General features: G+C 51.9%; 1 protein-coding gene across 4 annotated transcripts in view; it reads left to right on the top strand.

Moving 5' to 3' along the window:
- Positions 1–19,685, top strand: part of grin2da (glutamate receptor, ionotropic, N-methyl D-aspartate 2D, a) — a 57,483-nt gene that overhangs the window by 22,217 nt on the left and 15,581 nt on the right. For all 4 annotated transcript variants that reach the window (XM_086013602.1, XM_086013599.1, XM_086013598.1 and 1 more), the window contains 9 exons: positions 707–1,316; positions 2,443–2,580; positions 3,941–4,207; positions 8,107–8,294; positions 9,295–9,435; positions 15,866–15,980; positions 17,634–17,839; positions 19,025–19,193; positions 19,271–19,424. In XM_086013602.1, coding sequence (XP_085869728.1) covers positions 843–1,316; positions 2,443–2,580; positions 3,941–4,207; positions 8,107–8,294; positions 9,295–9,435; positions 15,866–15,980; positions 17,634–17,839; positions 19,025–19,193; positions 19,271–19,424 — 1,852 coding nt within the window. In that variant the 5' untranslated portion in view covers positions 707–842. The remainder of the gene's footprint in view (positions 1–706; positions 1,317–2,442; positions 2,581–3,940; positions 4,208–8,106; positions 8,295–9,294; positions 9,436–15,865; positions 15,981–17,633; positions 17,840–19,024; positions 19,194–19,270; positions 19,425–19,685) is intronic.

Raw genomic sequence — 19,685 nt, 5'->3', positions numbered from 1 at the left:
GCGGCGCACGCCAGAAGGAGCAGCACAATGTCCACTCAATTGAACCCCCCCTCCCCAAAAAATGGGGCTCAAATGATTGAATTATTTGCATTCAATGTAAACATGTCATGATGGCTTTACAGTCATGGTTTCCGCATATGGAATTAGTCTCAAATGGAGAGAACGTGATATGATATGTTTTTGGGACGGGGGGGGGGGGGCGTATTTATATCCATGGCGTATTGTATTCTCTTGACCATCCGATGTGACAATGCTACAAATAGTTGCGAGTACGCCTTGTAACCAGATGGAAGTGCACAAAATTGTTTTTGCAGGCAGAACAATCGGGTTCAATAATTTTCTTTTCCTGGGAAATGTGAAAAGCAAGAAAGGTTTTCTCGTGGCGCACAGCAGCGCTGAACCCACGTTACCTTGCCAGCGTGAAGCGTGATGGCCACGGCGTGAGAGTTTGCCACAGAGTGGCACACAAAACATAATTGGAGCTAATGAATTGGCAGGGGGCTCAACAACGTGATCCAAATGGATCCCGCCCTGCTCTCCATCCAGCGCGCGCACACAAACACGCACGCGCACACACTGCGAGCCGTGGAGAAGGGTGAGTCAGTGGTCGCAGTTACACTCCAGGCCAACGGGGGGTGGGGGCGTTGCTCATGTTGTGCCTTTGTGAGCTCCTTTGACCGACGGTCCGTGCATTTGTCCCCCGCAGGGTCCCGTCTGCTCAGCGGGTGAAAGCCGGTGAGCGGGCGCCCCCACCTGACCGCCCCCACCCCCAACGAGAAGCGGCGCCAGGCATCGCCCGCCACAGCCGAGCGGCCGGCGCCCTCCGGCCCCGCCCGTCCCCCATGGCGGCGCCGCGGCCGGCCTCTCGCCTCTCGCTGCTGCTGGCTGTCCTGGCCTGCACGGGGCCCGCGCGGCCCTCGCCCCCCCTGCTGCTGCGGCCCCGGGAGAGAGAGAGGGACTCGGGTGGCGTCAACATTGCCGTGGTGCACTCTGGATCCTCCCTGCTCCCGCAGACGGCGGCGGCGGCGGCGGCGGCAGGGGGGGCCGGAGAGTCGGGGCCCGGTCTCGGGAGCGGCCCGGGCGCCGGCGGCCAAAGGGGCGTGACGGACACGGCCTCACCGGCGGCGGCGGGGGCGGCGGCGGCGCCGCCGTTCGCGGCCTCCTTCGCGTCCACTTCATCGGTGTCGGTGCTGGTCGGCGAGATTGTGATGACGCCGTCCGGGCAGGCCACCGTCATCTACCTGAAGGTCAACGAGAGCAGCCCGGGGAGCCTCCTGCTGCAACTGTGCGAGCTGCTCGCCACCACGCCGCTGCAGGTACCGACGTCGCCGCCAACGCCCGCTACTGACCGCAGGTCGGACTAAGCCGCAGACAGCCAATATAACAAGTCTCTGTTCGGGTTTTTGCGCTATAGAAAAATGAGGCTGCGTGCGCACTTTTGCAACCACACCGATGTTTGTAAAAATAGCACAGTCTAATATTGTGCTTAATGATGTCATTGTCAAAATGTTGCGCTTCAATTGGATGGATATCGTGCTGCTCCTTCTGGCGCGCGCAGCCGAAGCCAGACGTAGACGCTTACAATTGACCCAGGAAGCCGCATTGATGTCATTCTTCGTGGAGGATCAATCTACCTTTTTTTCGGCTGTCAACGCGTTTCCCATCGTTTTAGCATTAAGCTTGTATCCGAAAAAAACTGTGAATGGGGTCACTTGTGTCTCAAGGCACCCCTTTTTTTTTTTTTTTTTTTTGGAGCTCAGTATTTGTTCTTGGTTAGTTCCCAGCGCTGCCGCATTTGCCGGACGCCGCTGTGACTAACGGAGTCGCCCGTCGCCCGACGTGGACACGCGTCCTCGTCGTTGGTTTCCACGCGTGTGTGATCCTCGCCACAAAGCTTTTCACGCCGCGTTTGTTATTAAATCACATCTCATTTGCATGTCGCCTTTGCCGCTCATTTGCATATCAAGTGCTCTCCAGCGAGCGCCGAGCTGTCGGCGTCGCTTAGCATCAATTCACGCAGCTGGAAGGCGCGCACCGGGTCAACGCGTGCACGCGCAGCGCTGCTCCCTCGCACAAACGGGAAACTGATTTTCCGCACTTTCTCCTTAAAGACTTCACGAGGCAACTTTAACTAATGGAACACAACTTGGGTGGCGCCTTGAGATACGAGTGACCCGACCCGCAAGTTTTTCAGAAAAAGTATTTTGTTGGATAGATTGTAAGATTTAACTTTCATTTGTTCTCCTAAATAAAACCAGACAATATTCTGTAACATTGAAGTTATAAAATAGGCCCAAAAGTAGAGTGATATCTTGTCTTTCTTTTCATTTTTTGTCCAAAACTGATGTGGCGCATTTTCCTTTTCTTGTGTCAAAGGACGCAGTCAAGTCAAATGCGCGATGTCTTTCCGCTAAGCTTGTGTCGCGGGCGCTATTTTTCCAGGGTTTGGTGTTTGAGGAGGAGAGGCCGCCGCCCCCCAACCGCGCCCCGCTGGCCCCCATGCTGGAGTTCATCTCGGCCCAGACCGGCGTTCCCGTGGTGGCGGTGGGCGGAGGGGCCAGCCTGGGACGAGAGCCGCAGGTACAAAGTTAGCCTCCCTTCATTTGCCGCCTCGCCGCCACGCCACATTTCCATGTCAATCAACGGCTGAATAAAACATGAGAGGAGGAAATGAAGTCGGGAGGTCTGCTTCAAGAAAAGCACCGCGGAAGGTCAGCATCAAAAGAACAACGAAAGAGACGGCCGTGCGTGGGTGCCTGCGTCAGTCGCCGACAAGTATGGACGACGTATTGCCAGGAGGGTGCGAGGCAGACGTTTGCTCGCCAGTACGCAGCAAGCCACCGATGGCGGACGTGAAACGCCCACACGCCCCTGTTCAAATGCTAGTTTTGGCCAGAGGGTGTGCGCACTTTTGCAACCAGCTGTGAGTTGCCTGCAACCACACAGATGTCCATTCGCAAATGTGTCCAAATGATAAATGTGTCCAAATGATCCCCCCCCCCCCCCCCCCAAATCGATACCGTCGGTCGTCTGTTCTTTTCCCGCACTACCGACCAATTGAAACGGATAAAAATCAGCTTGAGAAAAAAATCTGTGAACGCCTTCAAGTGGCTGACAAGTGTCCTCAAACTCCGCCCCTTCCCTCACTCTCCAGCTAAATTGTCAGCTCAAGATTGAAATCCAGAATCTTTAATAATAATAATAATGATGATGTTAAATGCATTGGATTGATTTGGCACTTCCCATCCAAAGATGTCAAAGTGCTCCAGGGAAGCAAGTTGGGCCTGACAGATGGTGATGTCATTTGCGCAGGAGGCTGACGGCATGTGGGTAGAATCTTCTTTTTTTTTTTTTTGTCTTGACGCTCACGCAGCGTCTGCCAGATGGGAGGAAAAGTCTGCAAAGTGAGTGTTATGGATGTGCGCCGTCTCTGGTGTTGTGACACTTCTGTCGTTTATTTTTACGCCCCAAACGCAACAGACAGGCTAACGGAAATGCCTATCGATGTCAAGGTAATTGTGGTAATGACTTGACCGCACGCAGAGCAGCGGCGCATACCTACAAAGCAGCCATGAATCATTGTACATGTTCAAGGCCAAAAAGTAACATTTCATCTAACAAAAGTCTGCTAGCTAAATGCGAACATAGAACGCAAAACGCCCGTGACAGGCTAACGGAAATTAGCATCAATGTCAGCGTCATTCCAAAGCTGCAAACAACTGCTACCTGAACACACGCGGAGCGGCAACGTGTATCGGGGACCTTCTCCGCCTCTTCTTCTTGCTCTCAATTACGCCGCATCTCTTCCGCTAGAGCTCAGTGCTGCTTTGACATGTGGTGGCACGACTCGGTACTACACTTGAAGGTGCGCCACCATCCAAGGTTTTCCCAAATGTCGAGCGTCAGGCCAGGGATTGTCTGTAAAATGTGTGTCCGGCAGGAGAGCGGCTCCATCTACCTGCAGTTCACGTGCTCCACGGCGCTGCAGCTGGAGGTGATCTTCGAGGTGCTGGAGGAGTACGACTGGACGTCCTTCTCGGTGGTCACCACGCGCCACCACGGCTACGAGGACTTCCTGGACATGGTGGAGGGCATGACGGACGGCTCCTTCATCGGCTGGGAGAGGAAAAGCGTGGTGGTCCTCAACGTCACCGACGACCCCGGCGGCACCCGCACCAAACGCGTGCTCAAGGACAACGAGGCGCAGGTGAGAGCGCGCCGTTGGAGAATGACGTTCCCGTTCGAATGGAAATTGCAAGAAAGGTTGAATGTGAAAAAAGGTTGGTCTAAATGACCGAGTTACATTTTTGGAATGTAAAAATTGTTCCCAAGATGTCTCTGAATCAACGGAATCTCTTGAATTGCTTGTGTGGTAGGAAGCAGGACACATGTCATATCTCCCTTTGGTCATTTGATTGTGAAAATGTCGCAATTTTGGGAATGTGAAAAATGTGACAGTGGAAAAAGGTGCACGCGCAAGGAGGTTACAATAATGGGACCAAAAAAAAAAAAAAAAAACCCAAATGACAGCCAGTGATCGGACCGTGACTTTGCGCTGGCGTGGCCGCTTTAGAGTGCCTCATTGTACATTGCAGCCGCTGCACCTCAAACATGTCGTCATGGTTACGCGGGACAAAGATGCGAGACAATGTCACGGCTATTTCTTTAGGAGTGGAATTTGATCGACAGTTAACGGGCTGTCGTTTGAGTGCATTTAGCGGACACGCCCACCATATTGGCGAGTAGAGAGAATGGCGTGATTTAAAAAAAAAAAAAAAAAAAGCCCCCCAATTTCTTTCTCTATCCTTTTTTTTATACTTGCAGATTTTTGAATCATTCATGTGGAACATATCCTGGCAATAAATTCTAAGTTCACTGTATCGTACATAGTGTGCAGTGTATATAATATGTCATGTCTCTGTGCAGTGTTTGGCTGAGGCAGCAGTTGTTCTTCTGTCCGCAGTTAAAAAAAAAAAAAAAAAAATCCATTTCATTTGGACTTCCTTTGCCGGGGGGTGATCAATGAATCTTTATTTTATTAAAGCCTCATGATTCTCTTGCTAATAAGTTCTTTAATTGGCTTCCAGCAGAGGTGACCCACTGCGGCGGTGGCGCTGCAAAAGAAATTCACAAGCCCAACAAACTTGCTTCTCCCAACGCCGGCTGGAACAAATTGAAAGCAGAAGGCGTTTGGAAGCTAATTTTGTTGTTGTTGTTGTTGTTGTTGTTGTTGTTGTTGTTGGGCTGCGTGCGCTGGCCCTCGCTCACATTCACAAACGGAATCTTTAATGAACTCGTTTTGCTTTTCAACAGGCTGTGTCATAAAAAACAGAAATGGGATGGTTTTACAGTCTTCGGGTCCGAGCTGCAGCCGGTGCAAAAGATGTCTGGCGATTGCTCTTGTTTTTCTTCTTCTTCAGGACCCGTATTTTTTGTGAATTTATTAAGTTAATGTTGGAATGAAAATGGACACCAGTTTCACCGATTGACGGAATTATATTTAGCTCGCCAACTGTGCGCCCCAATTGCGGCGGGTAACCGCGGAGTGCACAAAGGTGCTCAAGTTCGAATGAAGCGGGGGATGGACGACGGCCCAAGTGCGCCTCAACTGGACCGCCGTTTAGCCACACTCCCAAAAATCCACACAACTGAAATGGGGAATCCCAGTTCAACACTGCGGCGCCACGATTCAGTCCGACATAGTTCTCCGTCTTTCCACATGTAGGCTCAGCGGTTAACTTCTAACGTGTATTTAGAAACGCGTCCGTGAATTCCCTTCGGAGGTTCTTCAAGTGAAATGTGAAGGCGGCACGAGGCTTTCAGGTGTCAACGTTGCTCCCGTGTTTTTCTGTGCGTCATTATTCATCAAATATTGAAGATGCATCCAGGCAAACAAGATGCACTTCTCAAGGCCTCAAGGACACTGTTGCATCAAGGGAAGAGCAACGTGAGCTGCCTTCATTCACTTTTTTTTTTTTTTTTTTTTTCTTTTTCCCCCCCCTCGTCACAACCAGCCTCGGTGAGACGCGTTAGGCTCGGCGCGGCCTGGGCTGAAGGCCAGCGGCGGGCGGCGGGCGGCTCAAGTCGCCCTCGCGTCCGGCAGCCACTCGCAAGCTTCCAAAGACGCTTGAATAATTAATTGCGCCTGACCCAGAGAGCCTCATTAGCATATCATCAGCGGACAAATGTGCGGCGGCAACACTTGCGTCAGGGCGGACAAAAAAAAGAAAAAAATCCAATATCACAGGCGACGGCCACACCAGCCCAACGTGTCTTGATTTGACTTGATTGGATTTGCAAACATTGGCAGCAGAAATTCAACAAACGTCAAATGCTATGGTGATGAAATGATGAATGCAAGGTCGAAAGGTGATGATTTGATTGATAGACAGCTGGATGGATGTGCCGATGAATGGATGAAATAACAAATGCAATTCTGATGGATGGATGAAACACTGACTGCGCTTGAAGAACCGGCGTTAGAAGCAAGAAATGATGGACGAACCAAATGAAAGACGTAAGCCGAGTGGATGAAATGATGATGAATGGATGGATGACGGAGAGGGTGAACGAAATGAATAACGAATGAAGCAATCATCACCATCATCCTCACGGTGTTCATTTGTTTTCCCGCTCTTCTTTTTAATCGAACATTTAATTGTTGCGTTGAATAATTCATGGCGTTGGCGCTCGTGTTCCTGCAGCAGCGAATGAATCAAGATGATCAAGTGCAAGGCCACGCGCAATAATGTACACACCCCGTTCATGCAAAACAATGACTTTCCCGTCTGCTACTTGTGTACTTTAGCCAACGTTATCACGTCGTTATGTTGTAACACGTCTTTTATGCGCCATGGAGAACGGTTGACTATCCAAGGACACGCCCCCCCCCCCGACCAAACCCCCCCACCTCCGAATCCCCAGCGAGCTTCCACACCTACCGAACATTTGCCTCTCGTTGACACATGCGCAGATGAAGATGTCCTCTCGTATGGTAGGAAAATCGAAAAGGCTCCGAGACGGATCCCTGAGGGACGTCGCCGTTTCGCCCTCTCTCACTCTCTTGATATTTATTATGCGCGATATATTTCTTTTCTATTACAGTAAGAGCCATAAAACGTAGCATCGGTGCCATTCTTGATGTGAGCCCAGAGCATCGCAAACATGTTTTTACAGCCCATCGAGCGAAGCCTGAAAGCCGCGTGGTTCTTTGGAGTGTCAAGTCTCCGTGTTTGATTCAAATCTCTGCGGTGTCGTTTGGTTTTGTCGCGAGTGACCCCCGAATGCGGCACGGAGCTTTCAAATGTGCCTCTATTTGAAACCAGCCTCTCCGGTGTCATTTCAGTTATTAGCAAGTGGCACCTGAATGTGGCGCGGTGCTTTCAAGTGTCACCCAAAGAAATCTCTCATTTTCAAGCTAATGGAACCTGAATGCGGCTCCACGCATTCCAGTATCCCTGTATTTGAAAGAGATCTCTCCTTTCCCAGCGAGCGGAAGCCGAATCCTTGTGATCCTGCCGAGTGTCACTGTAAGTGAAACAATTCTCTCCATTGTCATTTCATTTTGCAACAAGGGTGAGCGGGACGCAGCGCGGCGCTTTCAACTGCCTCGACTTGAATAAACAAAGCAACTGTCGTTTCCCACCCGCCGTAAGCTGAATGCACCGTGACGCATTCAGGTGTCGCTGAGTTTTCACCGTGTCCCTCCGGCACCATAGCACGCGTTACCTGAATGCAGCGCGACGCTTTCACGTGAAACAATGATCTCATTTTCAAGCAAGTGACCCCTGAATGCACCGTGAAGCTTTTGAGCGCGACCGGAAAGAAATCTCTCATTTCCCAGCGAGTGGAGCCTGAATGCACCTGGAGGTGGAACGATTGTCTCCAGTCACACTCTCATTTCACTTTGCGGCACGTGAACGCAGCGCGGCACTTTCAGGGGTCTCTGTTTTTGGAACAAATCGGCCTTTCCCCGGACAGGGTAACCTGAATGCCCCCGTGGTGCTTTCAAGTGTCACCGTGCTTGCAACAAGTTTTCCCAGCACAGCGAGCGTAACGGGAAAGCAGGGCGGCGTGTTCAAGTGTCCCCGCGTTTGTGTGCCGCAGGTGCGCCTGCTGTACTGCTCCCTGGAGGAGGCGGAGCTTGTGTTCCGCGCGGCCTGGGCGTCGGGTCAGGCGGGCCCCAGTCACATGTGGTTCGCCGTGGGCCCGGCGCTGTCCGGCCTGGGCCTGGAGGGGCTGCCCAAGGCCTTGTTCGCCATCCGGCCTCAGGGATGGAGGGACGAGCCTCGCAGGTACTGCACTCCTACTTCCCCCGGGGCTGCTCGAATGGCAACAAATTTGAACGGGATGTTTTTGGATTGGGTTCTACAATCCAACGCGACGGATCGCAATACAAATACGGGTTGTTCTTAAACAAATTTGACGTAATGAAATAAAAACATGTTAAATGGATGTCTGGCATTTCTCATGTAGATGTAATATTCTTTCATGTTATTAAATACTAAAATAAAAAATACATGTCGGTTCTAATCGTTAAGAATATTTTTCTACGTTATTATTAGCCAAAAGATCAAATCAAATTTACATAGTAAACACATGCTTACATGTGTATTTTACTGTTATTTTTTAAAATTGTAATGAGTAAAACAGTAAAAGAAACATTTGACATAATGAATCATGTTCTATCTAGTTATATGTGTGTTTATTATATGTATACAGTAGCCTATATGCTGTTTTCATTCTTATCCACACTACGCTACACATTAGATGCCGTGTTCTTATTTTGCCGATATTTAAAACGTGAGAATTATTTCATCGTTAAAATCAAGTTGTTGATTTCTTTTCTTTTTCTTTTGTTTTTTTTTTTAACCTCATTTGCAAATGCAATTGCCCATTTTCAAAATGTAAATGTAAACGCGGCCCTTGAGCACATCAAGCGAGTGAACAAAACGCCCCGTGACTGCACGGTGGTGGTGTTTTGTGAACGCGGGATTGTTTGGCGTAGCCTTGCCCTGGCTGGCGTGCTTTGAAAAATACATGAGTGAGAAATAAACCCGGCGTGAAGACAAACAACATTTTCAAGCGCGGCACACTGCCTTTTGTTTTGTCTCCCCGTGGCGTTGGGAGCGAGTGGCCGGCCGGCCGTCTGCTGCATTTGTTGGCACAAAAAAGGCAAAGCTGAACCACCAATGTGCAGCGGTTGACTGTTACCATGCTAGTGTCAGAAGCTCCCATTGCAGCTCGGCTTACCTCCTGCATCTCGACTCTTAGCGTCCGTGTCGCCCCCTGCAGGCGCATCGCCAAGGGCGTGTCGGTGCTGACCCACGGCGCCATGGCGCTGCGGCGGGACCAAGGCGGCGCCGGCCGGGCTCACTATGCGGGGAACTGCCAGAGCGACGCAAACCACACGCAGCGAGTGGCCGACAGAATCAGGTGAGCGCGCCAGGGCGTCCGCACGTCTGCACGTGGAACGTTGATTTTCCTGTTTAAAGCCTACTCCGCCTTTTTCATGGATTTCCATCAAAAGTCTGGATGGGAGAATATGCAGAGATGCATGAACGAATGAATGAAAACATGCACATGCTAAAAAAACAAATACACATTTTGAAAAAAAAAAGGGAGAATAAATGATGAAAAGTGCGCAAGGTCTGTAAAGAAAACAAAAAACGACGCCAAAATGTAGTACGAAAGTGGAAAAGCGTAACAGGTGACATTGTCATTCTGCTAGTGCGCGCTTGTACTTGTGTGCGAATTGCGGCCTTGCACATGCAGTTTAAAGTCGATATCAATGTGGAATAAATGGAGTACTTTGACGAAATCCTCCGTAAGGGGGCTACTAGTGTGTGACACATGCCTACTAGTTGGACCTGCTAGTGTTACTAGTACATCATTGTAAGCTTGAATTGTGTACTAGCAGGCTGAAAGTGCCACTAGTGGTGGGAGAAACATTCGTAGCAATCAGGCGTCAACGGCCCAGATTTGGTCTGCGTGTCCCGGCTTTGAGAGAAAGACACAGAGGCCGAAAGGAAAATGTCCTGTCGGAGCTCCTCGAGAACACCGGGCTTCGTTTGACCCGGGGGGGGGGGGGGGGGGTCACGGGGGTGGACGGCAGCCCTCAGGTGCAGAGGGCAGAGGTGAAAGCAGGAAAGAGCAGCGGAGCAGGCGGAAATGATGCGGACGGACAGACAAGGCAGAAACGGGCTGGGGGGGGCTGCTGAGTCAGAGCCATAGGACTACTACTAGTATTGTTAGCGTTTGTGATTAGATAGGTGAGTTGAGCCGGGCCGGGCCGTTATCTTGCCGTGACCTTTCTCTTGCTTTTACTTGGCTCCCTTCTCTTGGCACACTTGATGGGTAAGAATCGAGTTTCAAATGGACGTGATTGACCTTCATGGCAACAATGTTAATCAGCACAACAAAGCAAGCAAGTTGTTTGCCCCCAAACATCTTTGCAGACTTGTTGACGCACAGACCAGGTCTGTCAACTCATTTCTTTCGTATGAAATGGGGGAATTTTCACAAAAGCAAAACTTGAAATGTTTTGTTGAATTGCCCAGCTGTACATTTTCAGTCCATCCAACTTTTTTCTTTTCCCTCCGTGAGCACCTGCAGTAGTGGAAGCAGTAGTAATATTGGTCGTAGTGCTGGTGGTTTAGTAGCGCTACTAGTAGTAGTACTAGCGGTGGAGGTAATAGTACTTGTACTGCTCTTGTTGGTACTCGTAATGGTAGCGTGGAGACAAAGTGCAAGCGAGCTGCAGGGCCGCAGGAAAGCTCTCCTTGGAAGGACGAGGCGAGATTGTGGAGCGCAGACGCAGCGCAGGGAGCGAGCGCAGCCCTCCGACCGGGGGGCCGCCGACGCCACCGCCGACGGCAGCGCGAGAGGCTCGGCGGGCCGGCAGCCGCGTGCCGCTTCTCCAAGCAACCGCACGGAGCAGCTGCGCGGACGCATTCCGTCACAAAATGGCACACGTGTGTATTGGTGACACGCGCTCGTGTCGCCTGGCAACCAGCGAGTCACTCACGTGCGCCTCGCTTGTTTGTGTGACTTTTGAAGTTGTCGTCATGGTGACGCCTAAATCCGGGCCTGGAACACACACGCGCACACGCGCCGATTGCTGTGACACGAGGTTGTTGAACGTCGCTGAAGACGCAAAATTCTAAATTGGGACTTGGCCGTATACCGCTCAAAACGGTCCCTTCAAAATGCGCCGCGTAGCGTTTGACTGTGCCTTTATCACGTCAACATCTTAAAGGCCATTCTCTTCTGTTGTGGTTTTCTTCTTCTGCGGTTCGACCGCCTTCTCCCTCCATCGTCCGCCTCCTGCCTTTTTCATTCCGGAGTCTTCCATCTGGCCAATTTCTTCCTCGCCTCCCGCATCTCCCGGCCGGCGTGTTGCCGTGGCAACGCGCCCCGCTCGTGCTCACGCTGGATATGAAGCCGGTTTATTTACAAGCGCAATAAGAAGCGCGCGTGAAACTGCCGAGGGAGGGACGATTAGCGACGGACCGCATCGAATGTCCCCGTCGCGCTTGTACGAGCGTGTTGCTAATCGGACGGAGGCGGGCGCAAGTCACACGTGGTCAAGTTGTCCGTCAGTTAAGGCTCCCGTGGTCCACCCTTTGCCTGGACGTGCCCCGATGTTGCCTGCCGACCCTCGTCCCGTACGTGCCTCAGTCACAGTCATGCGAGCGGGCGGCAGCCTTTTTAGCCAAGTTCAAGACAAAGTCAAGTGGAGTCTTTCACGATTTTTTGCCAAGTTGTGAATGGCGCCACTGGAAGCCATGTGACTGGAATCCCGCACCTCCGCTCTTCGCCTCTATTAGCACCGGCGAGACTCGAAAATGGCGTCCGGGGAGCGTCCGGCAGCTTTCACAACAGCGCCGGCAGATGGACGGACGGAGGGACGGATGCGTCCGGGCTCCTGACAGCTGGCGCCTCGAGGGGGCGGCCGGCGAGCGATGGCGTGCCGTACCTGCGGCGGAAACATCCAAAAGTTGTTTGTTTTCACGTCAGCGGCCAGCTGTGCGGAAGAGCTTCAGGCATTCGGGGATTATTGTCTCGTTGTCAGGTAGCCCGTTGATTTGGTGCGATGTCCGGCACCAAATGGCCGAGGGAGCTCAAAGGTAAGAGCAAAGGTTGGTGGTAGATAAAGTCTATTGATGACTTTCCAGCTGCACGTTATGGATTCAGACTCATTTAGCCTCAAATAGATGAGCCCAGAGATATGAAAGGTCATCGCTGGTGCCCAAAAAAACCCCCCAAAGGAAGACAGGATGTCATTCAGGCAGGCACATCATTCATTGTGTGGACTAGTGGTTAGCACGTGAGCCTCATAGTTTTGAGGTTCTGGTTTCAAATCTGGGCGCTGACCTGCCATGTTCTTCCCTTACAAGTTTTGTCTTTGTAGTGGCCAGCACAGCGGTTAGCACGTGTCGCTTGGGTCAAGAGGTTCTGTGTTTGAAAGCCTGTGAAATCTCCGCTTCGAAAGCCTTTTCGTTAGCCTCATCAAAGACTCCCATTTCACTGGCTTGCCATTGGATGGCGCTTTGTATGTCTCCCGGTGCTCCGACGTTGGCTGATGACCGGGCATTTTTTTGTTTTTCGTCCGTGTCCCAGCATCGACTGGCAGCCGGCGTCCCGCGGTCGCCTGGTGACCGGTCTACGTGGGGTACACCCGACCTCGCCCAAAGTCGGCGTGGATAAGCGCTCGAAAAACATGGGCGGTTGGGACGTCATTAAAAATGACGAGCTCCTTGCTCAGACAGCCAACACTGGTGACAAATTCAACCGAGTAGACAAGAACCGACAACTGACATGGCTTTTAAATCAGTACGATCCGCACCGGGAGTCAAGACAAGATTCAAACAAGATCTTTCCATTGAAAACAAATGTCCAGATTTTGACGACCCGCAAAAGAAAAGCAAAATGAACACGGAGCAACGGCGACGTCGGCGCTTAATCCACTGTTGACATGTTCGCCTAAAATGAACCTCAGCAACCGCCGCTAAGCCCTTCTTCCTTCTTTCCTCACCGCCACTCCTTCGCATCTTCCCTTCCTTCCTTCCTTCCTTCCTTCCTTCCTTGCGTCTTCCTGCCTGAGCCCATCCAAGCATACGATTCCCCAATTGACATGCAAAACCATAAATCGCATGCGGCCGCAGAGACGTGCGGCAGAGCAAAGTGGAAGGAAGGGTGGGTGGAGCAAGCAGCAGGTAGAGAACGGGGGGAGGTGAGGGTGTGTGTGTGCGCGCGCGCTTGATTCAATAAGCCTGGATGAAAAACGAGCGACAAGAAGAAGGAGAAAAGTGGAGGCCGGCTGAAAAATAGCCTTGGAGAAACACAGAGTGATGGACACGGAAGACCAACGCAAGTGTTTTTTGAGGATTCCAAAAAAAGAAATCATGGTCAAGACAATCCTTAACTGATAGCCAGAGGGGAAAATTGTGCAATCCAAATAGTTGAAATTCCCCAACTTGAGCTCCGATCGTCGCGGCTTCCAACCAAAAGGCCGACTTCCTGTTCTATTTCATGCTCGGGTCCTTGAGACTTTTTCCTGCCTCCCCTCCACAACATTTTATCCCTGGGATAAAAACTGCTACCGGGCGCTGTTTTTTTTTCAAATCATGCAGGTGGCGCTAATGAGTACATTCTTGTCAGCTGCAGTTGCATGTGCGCTTGTGTGTGTGCGCATTTGTGCATGGCATGTTTGTGCGTTAGGCACACACAAACACATGGACTACGTGTTTGGGTGTATGGGCGTGCATGCGCGTGTGTGCGCGCGTGCGCGTGTGTGTATGTGCTGCCGCTTTCTGACCCTTCTGAAAATTGCTGCAAAAGATTTTCCCCGATTTTCTTTTGACGCGTTTGACTTTCCTCCTGGTTAGCGCGTTTGGCCGTCGGCGGCATGAATGAAGCTGACGTCGCCGCTGACCGTTCAGACGGCGCGCGGCCGCCCAAAGAAGAGCGTCGGGACAAAGGCTCCCTCTGCGAATGGCGCCGGGAAGCAGAGTGAGTGAAAGAACCGCCAAAGGCGGCGAGATGAGTTTTATTGAACGCCAGCAAAGCATTTAGTCAACAAAAGCTGAGCTTGTGAGCAAGACGCCACACATCATCAAGTCGCATTGACTGCGCCGGAAAGCGGCGCAGTCACCCCACCAATTTGGGGGGCTCGGCGCACGATTGTTTCAGATGGACATCCTTGTCGGAGACCGTGGCCAGAAAGAAAAGAAAATCCCTCCAATGTCACGTGATTGATGCACAAAGTCTTTGCAAGTCTGCGGAGGTCTTTGGCGATCTCGGCATCGCTGCTTCCCTTGGCTTTTGGTTCTGGTGGCTTCGAAGGTTGAAGGACAACCGCGTGCGAGAAACGTGACGGCGCCAAGGTGACGTTTTGACGGAGAAGACAGACAGGCAGGAAGACGGGGCCGGATACGCGCGCGCACGCACGCGACAGATGCCAGCAAGACGAGCAGACGCCTTCATGAGCGGCGAGGGACGCCATTTTGTCTGCTCCGCGAGATGATGTCAAGATCAATCTTGTGCTTTGACGCGCTTAGCAAAGAGACTTTTTGGACGTTTGTGGATACGCCCGGCAATTGGCGGATTGCGTCCAGTCCTTTCCACTTCACGGACGGACGGCGCGGGGCGGTGGCAGGAAGCCGGCGGCAGGGAGCCGGCGGCAGGGAGCCGGCGGCAGGGAGCCGGCGGCAGGGAGCCGGCGGCTGGAAGCCGGCAGGCGTCGGCCGGCGGGCCCTCGGAGGTGGGCAGTAACAAGGAAAACAAGTCTTTCATCTCCTTTGTCAGCTGTTCTCTGTTTGCCGCATGCAGCGTTCCGCTCCTTCATCGGACGCCTCGAAGGGCCAATCGTGTTGCCGAAGCGCATCCGCGGGCCGGCGGCGGCTCGGCCCGCCGGGCAAAGCGGCCGGCGGCCGCCGCGTCTGGCTCGCGAACGCCGTTCCGCACCATCAATTTCCGTGTCCCGGGAAAATCGTCGTCGTTATCGTCATGGTTCTCGGCGGCGGCGCTGCAAAAGCGCTGAGGAACGTCTTTTTTGTTTCCTGACAAAACGTCGGCTGCTGTTTGCACTCGACCGTCTAGTTTGTTAGCTTTACAAAAGCAAAAGTGCGTGCCGGTTTTGAGTGACATTAGCCAAATGTCAACGTCAAATGTCGACGATGGGCACACTACCGCGACTACTCCGGGACGGCTGCTGTTACTACTACTCGTCCTCCTCCACTTACTATTACTCCAACTCCTAGCACCACCACTGCTACCGGTGATGGGAAATGATCTTGTTGGTCTTGTCCCCACGAGGACGCCAGCTCCTATGTGTGTGCGTCTCACGCTCTTCCCCCCCATGAGCTTTTCCTTCTTTGCTTTTTTTTAATTAACGACATCTTACTCGCGCGACAACAGCTTGTGTCGCTCTCTCGTCTCACTTGTCGCCTGTGTGCAAACATCAATCGATCTCACACGCTTGCATCGATTCCAGCGCGGCGTGTGTGCGCGTGCGCGACCAATCAAACGGCAGCGCGCACATCACGTGCCATTTCCTCTCTCAAGTGCGCCTTTTCGGCCGGGAACCGCCGGCCGATCGACTCGGTGACGAGCAATCGATGAGGTCATCGGCAGAGCTGCGGGAAATTTTTATTCCTATTTAAATTTCCTGAAAATCTTGCTTGTATTTCTTACAATGAATGTGTGTTTGTATGCCAGAAATGCGCCCCTCGTGGCGGTTAGCAGACCTAAAAACTTTTCGGACTTCCGAATGACTCCAAAGATCCTTTCTGGTGGCCGTTTTTGGGAACTATCTCTGTGCACTACGTAAGAATCGTTTGTTTGTTTGTTTGTTTGTTTTCAGGTACTTCACCAACATCTCCATCGGGGGGCGGGACTACTCGTTCAACAACGACGGCTACCTGTCCAACCCGCTGCTGGACGTCATCTCGTACAACAACGGGCGCGGCTGGGAGGAGGTCAGTGTGGCGGCCCGAATTGTGGCAAAAAGCCAGCCGCCCGCTCAAATCGAGTCACCGCCAAATTGCAAGCAAGTCGTTAGCACGCTTAAGCTAGCCACGGGTCACCGGTCAACTTTCAGTCCTTCTATCGGTCGGCCGAGACTATCTTAGGGGCAGAAAGAGCTTGTCGATGAATACCTTGATTGTTGCTAAAATCATTGATTGATTAGCCGTTTGATTGGTCGGTTGGCCAATAGGTCGGTTGACGGTCAATCAATCAATAGGTTGGTGAATGCTGGGTTTGTCAGTTCAGTAGTCAAATGATTGATGGATTGATTGGTCATTTGAACAGTCGTTTGGTTGCTTCTTTGGCCAATAGGTTGATTGGTTGGTCAATTTGTGAATCAAACGATTGATGGCTTTGTTGGTTGGATGGCTGGTTGGTCGGTTGGTCAATTGACCCGATGAGCCCATCGGCCGAGTTGGAAGCAAGCAGAAGCGCCGCCGATGCGACTTTAGCGCCGGCGCTTATTTTTCCCGTCGCTTCCTTTGCGGTGCGAGCCGAACTTAAACGATCAAACGTGAAAGACGTAAAAACAAAAAAAGCGCGGCCGACCCGACTCCGGTCGAGCAAATGTTAGCGACCGATCCAAAATAAACTCCATTTGAAGGCTGAGCAAAAAGCTCGTTTATTTTTACCTCCTCCTTGTTTCCTCATCATCTTTCTCCTGTCCTCTTTTTATGTTGCCCTTCACCACCTTTTCAGACTCCTCCACTTGCACTGCCAGCATCCGCTTCATCGTCATCATCCTCATTATCGTCATCGTCATTATCATCATTATCATCCTCCTCTCCACTTTTGTTCGCACTTGACTTGATTCTGCCATATTTGCTCCTTTTTTCATCATTTGGAACTTTTGCTCAGCTATGCACTCACTCGAGAATAATCGTGATAATAATAACGACGGCGATTTATATGGCACCTAACAAAGAATAAGAGATGCATTTCAAAGTATATGAAACAAATTGATGAAAAAAAGATTTGAGCGTAATAACATAGCAAGAATCAACTCATCCACAAATATTAATTTGGCTATAGAATAACACATGAAAGGATAAAAATCGTTGAACTGATAGAAAATGACAAAATGAGAATATAAGGATATTAACGGTGGATTGAATTGTAAAATAAGAGTATTAAATGAGTTTATTATACTTTAAGAAGTTTTTATTCTGTATGGAAGAATGATCAGGATTGTATTTATTCTTTTGCGGTTTTGTTTAATTGAAAGAGAACAAAGGCAAAAATAATAAACCAATTGAATACACAGCAATAAAATCAGACTGATCAAAGTCGTTTGTATAAATGATTATATTCTCCAATGAAATGGATCAAATGGCCATTGAATTACTTTCTCTTAAAATGCTTGATTATTGTACACAGGCAGCAATTGAATTCACACACAATAATAAGAAAAAGAAATATAAATGAAAGAAAAAACCCAATTGAATAATAATAAAGCAGTGTAAGAGTAACCCACAAACATGGGCAATGATTTGTGGCTGACACGCAAAGCAGGTTAGGTGGCGTTCCCAGGCGGTTAGCGGGAGGCGGGGCCGGGCGGGGCCGAGCGCACGCGGCTGACGGCCTTTTGCGCGTTGGCGCGGCAGGTGGGCTGGTGGGAGAACGGCCACCTGCGGCTGCGCTACCACCCGTGGTCGCGCTACGGCTCCTTCCTCAAGCCGCTGGACGACGCCCAGCACCTGCGAGTGGTCACGCTGGAGGAGCGGCCCTTCGTCATCGTGGAGCCCGCCGACCCGGGGACCAGCTCCTGCATCCGCGACTCGGTGCCCTGCCGCATGCCCCTCAACTCCAGGTAGGCGGCCCTCCTGCGCATGCTCCTTTTTCCTTCTCTTCCGCCTTCTCCTCGTCTTGCCTCAACTGCTCCCTCTGCTCCTCTTCCCGCTGCTCTCTCCTCACCCTTCGCTCCTCTTCTTGCTGCTCATCCTCCCCTTTCTCCCCCCTCCCCCCTCCCCTCCTCTTCGTCCGTCCTCTCGTTCACCCTCGCCCTCCTCTTCGGCATTGCAAATATTGTACCAATCTCAAGTGCCTTATCTGGAGGTAAAAAAGCAACAGCCGCCCGTGCTCGTTTTCCTCCTCCTTCCCGGGATGGCAGTTAATGGCCGCCACTAACCTGATTGGAGCTCGTCAGAGTAAAGTGCGCGTGCAGACACACAAATCAACGATGGCGTCTTTGCCGCTCGCTCGCGCCCAAAACATCATATAAATGCAAATGGCAGATAATGAGTATGTATGTATAGCGAGCGCTACTATTTTTCTCTCGGTAGAACGAGCCGCAGGAGGATTGAAAGTCACTGGTTGATAATCGCCGGCCTCACAACCACTGTTCCTGGGTGTGCGCGTGCGTGTCTGCGGCAGATAAGCTCCCTACTGGCAGCACACGACCTGGCTGGCCAATGGCAGATAAGAAGTCTGTCCTCCATCAATTTGATTGGCCAACGGAGAATTCTGCTGTACTTTTTAATTCACCGCTTTGCACAGGCACACACACCTGCGTCCTTTTTTTTTCTCTCTGATTGTGTGAGCTTTTATATTTGCCGCCGTGGTCTTTTTCGAGGTTGCCTTCAAGGTCCACTTTTTGGTCCGAGTGGAGTTGGAGTCAAGCCTCGCTGATTGGTTGCGTTGTTGCTTGGCAACAGGACAGGACACTCTGACGCCTCCGGATGAACGCTGGACGGACTTTGACGCCTTGTGCGTGCCACCCAGCAAAGTCTCGATGTCAGGGCCGTGAGACTTTCAGCCCGTGCTCCTCGATTCTTTTTTTGACACTTCCCATTCAAAACAACATCGCCCACTATATGAAAATCCCAATTGACGCGATTGAGGAGTAGGGAAGGCGTGAAAGGTTCGCGGGCCGATCCCCAGCAAAGGATTTCGCGCGGTGGCCGCCCTAGTCGACTGCGAGGGGGAATGGCGACGTGGAGTGGTTTGCGTAGGCAGCAACGTGGCGGGCGAGCTCCAAATGCGTTTTGTCTTGCAGCCTGCTGGTGGAAGGCGCGTCTCCCATGAAGCATTGCTGCAAAGGCTTCTGCATCGACGTCCTCAAGAGGCTGGCCAAGATCGTGGGCTTCACCTACGACCTCTACCTGGTCACCAACGGACGCCACGGCAAGAACATCGACGGCGAGTGGAACGGCATGGTGGGCGAGGTCGGTGCTCCATCGCACGTGCGATTGCGCGTACTGTCGCCGGGCCGCCGTCGAACCGCGGCTTCCCGTCTCCGCAGGTGGTGTCCAACAGGGCCGACATGGCCATCGGTTCGCTGACCATCAACGAGGAGCGCTCGGAGGTGGTGGAGTTTTCCGTGCCCTTCGTGGAGACGGGCATCAGCGTCATGGTTTCCCGCAGCAACGGCACCGTGTCGCCTTCCGCCTTTCTCGGTGCGTGACACTGACCGCCGCGCGTGATCTTTGGGTGGCGGGCGGGCGGGCGGGCGGGCGGGCGGACGTTACAGGGTGACAGGCAGGTGGCACCATGCGGGCTGACGCGGCGCGCCAGCTGACTCGTAGGTGACATCGGTGACCGTCCGTTTGGACCCGCCGGCTGGCACGCTGAGACACATGGAAACACATGGCCATGTTTCGGGTGACGCCGGTGGTGGATGGGTTGACGCGGTCGGGATGGGGCTGACACAGGTGTCA

This window comes from Filicampus tigris, chromosome 18 (assembly GCF_054856515.1).
Source record: "Filicampus tigris isolate MCC_2025a chromosome 18, RoL_Ftig_1.0, whole genome shotgun sequence".
NCBI classification, from domain to species: Eukaryota; Metazoa; Chordata; class Actinopteri; order Syngnathiformes; family Syngnathidae; genus Filicampus; species Filicampus tigris.
The sequence above is the reverse complement of the archived record's forward strand: the minus strand, read 5'-3'. Positions and strand labels throughout refer to the sequence as shown.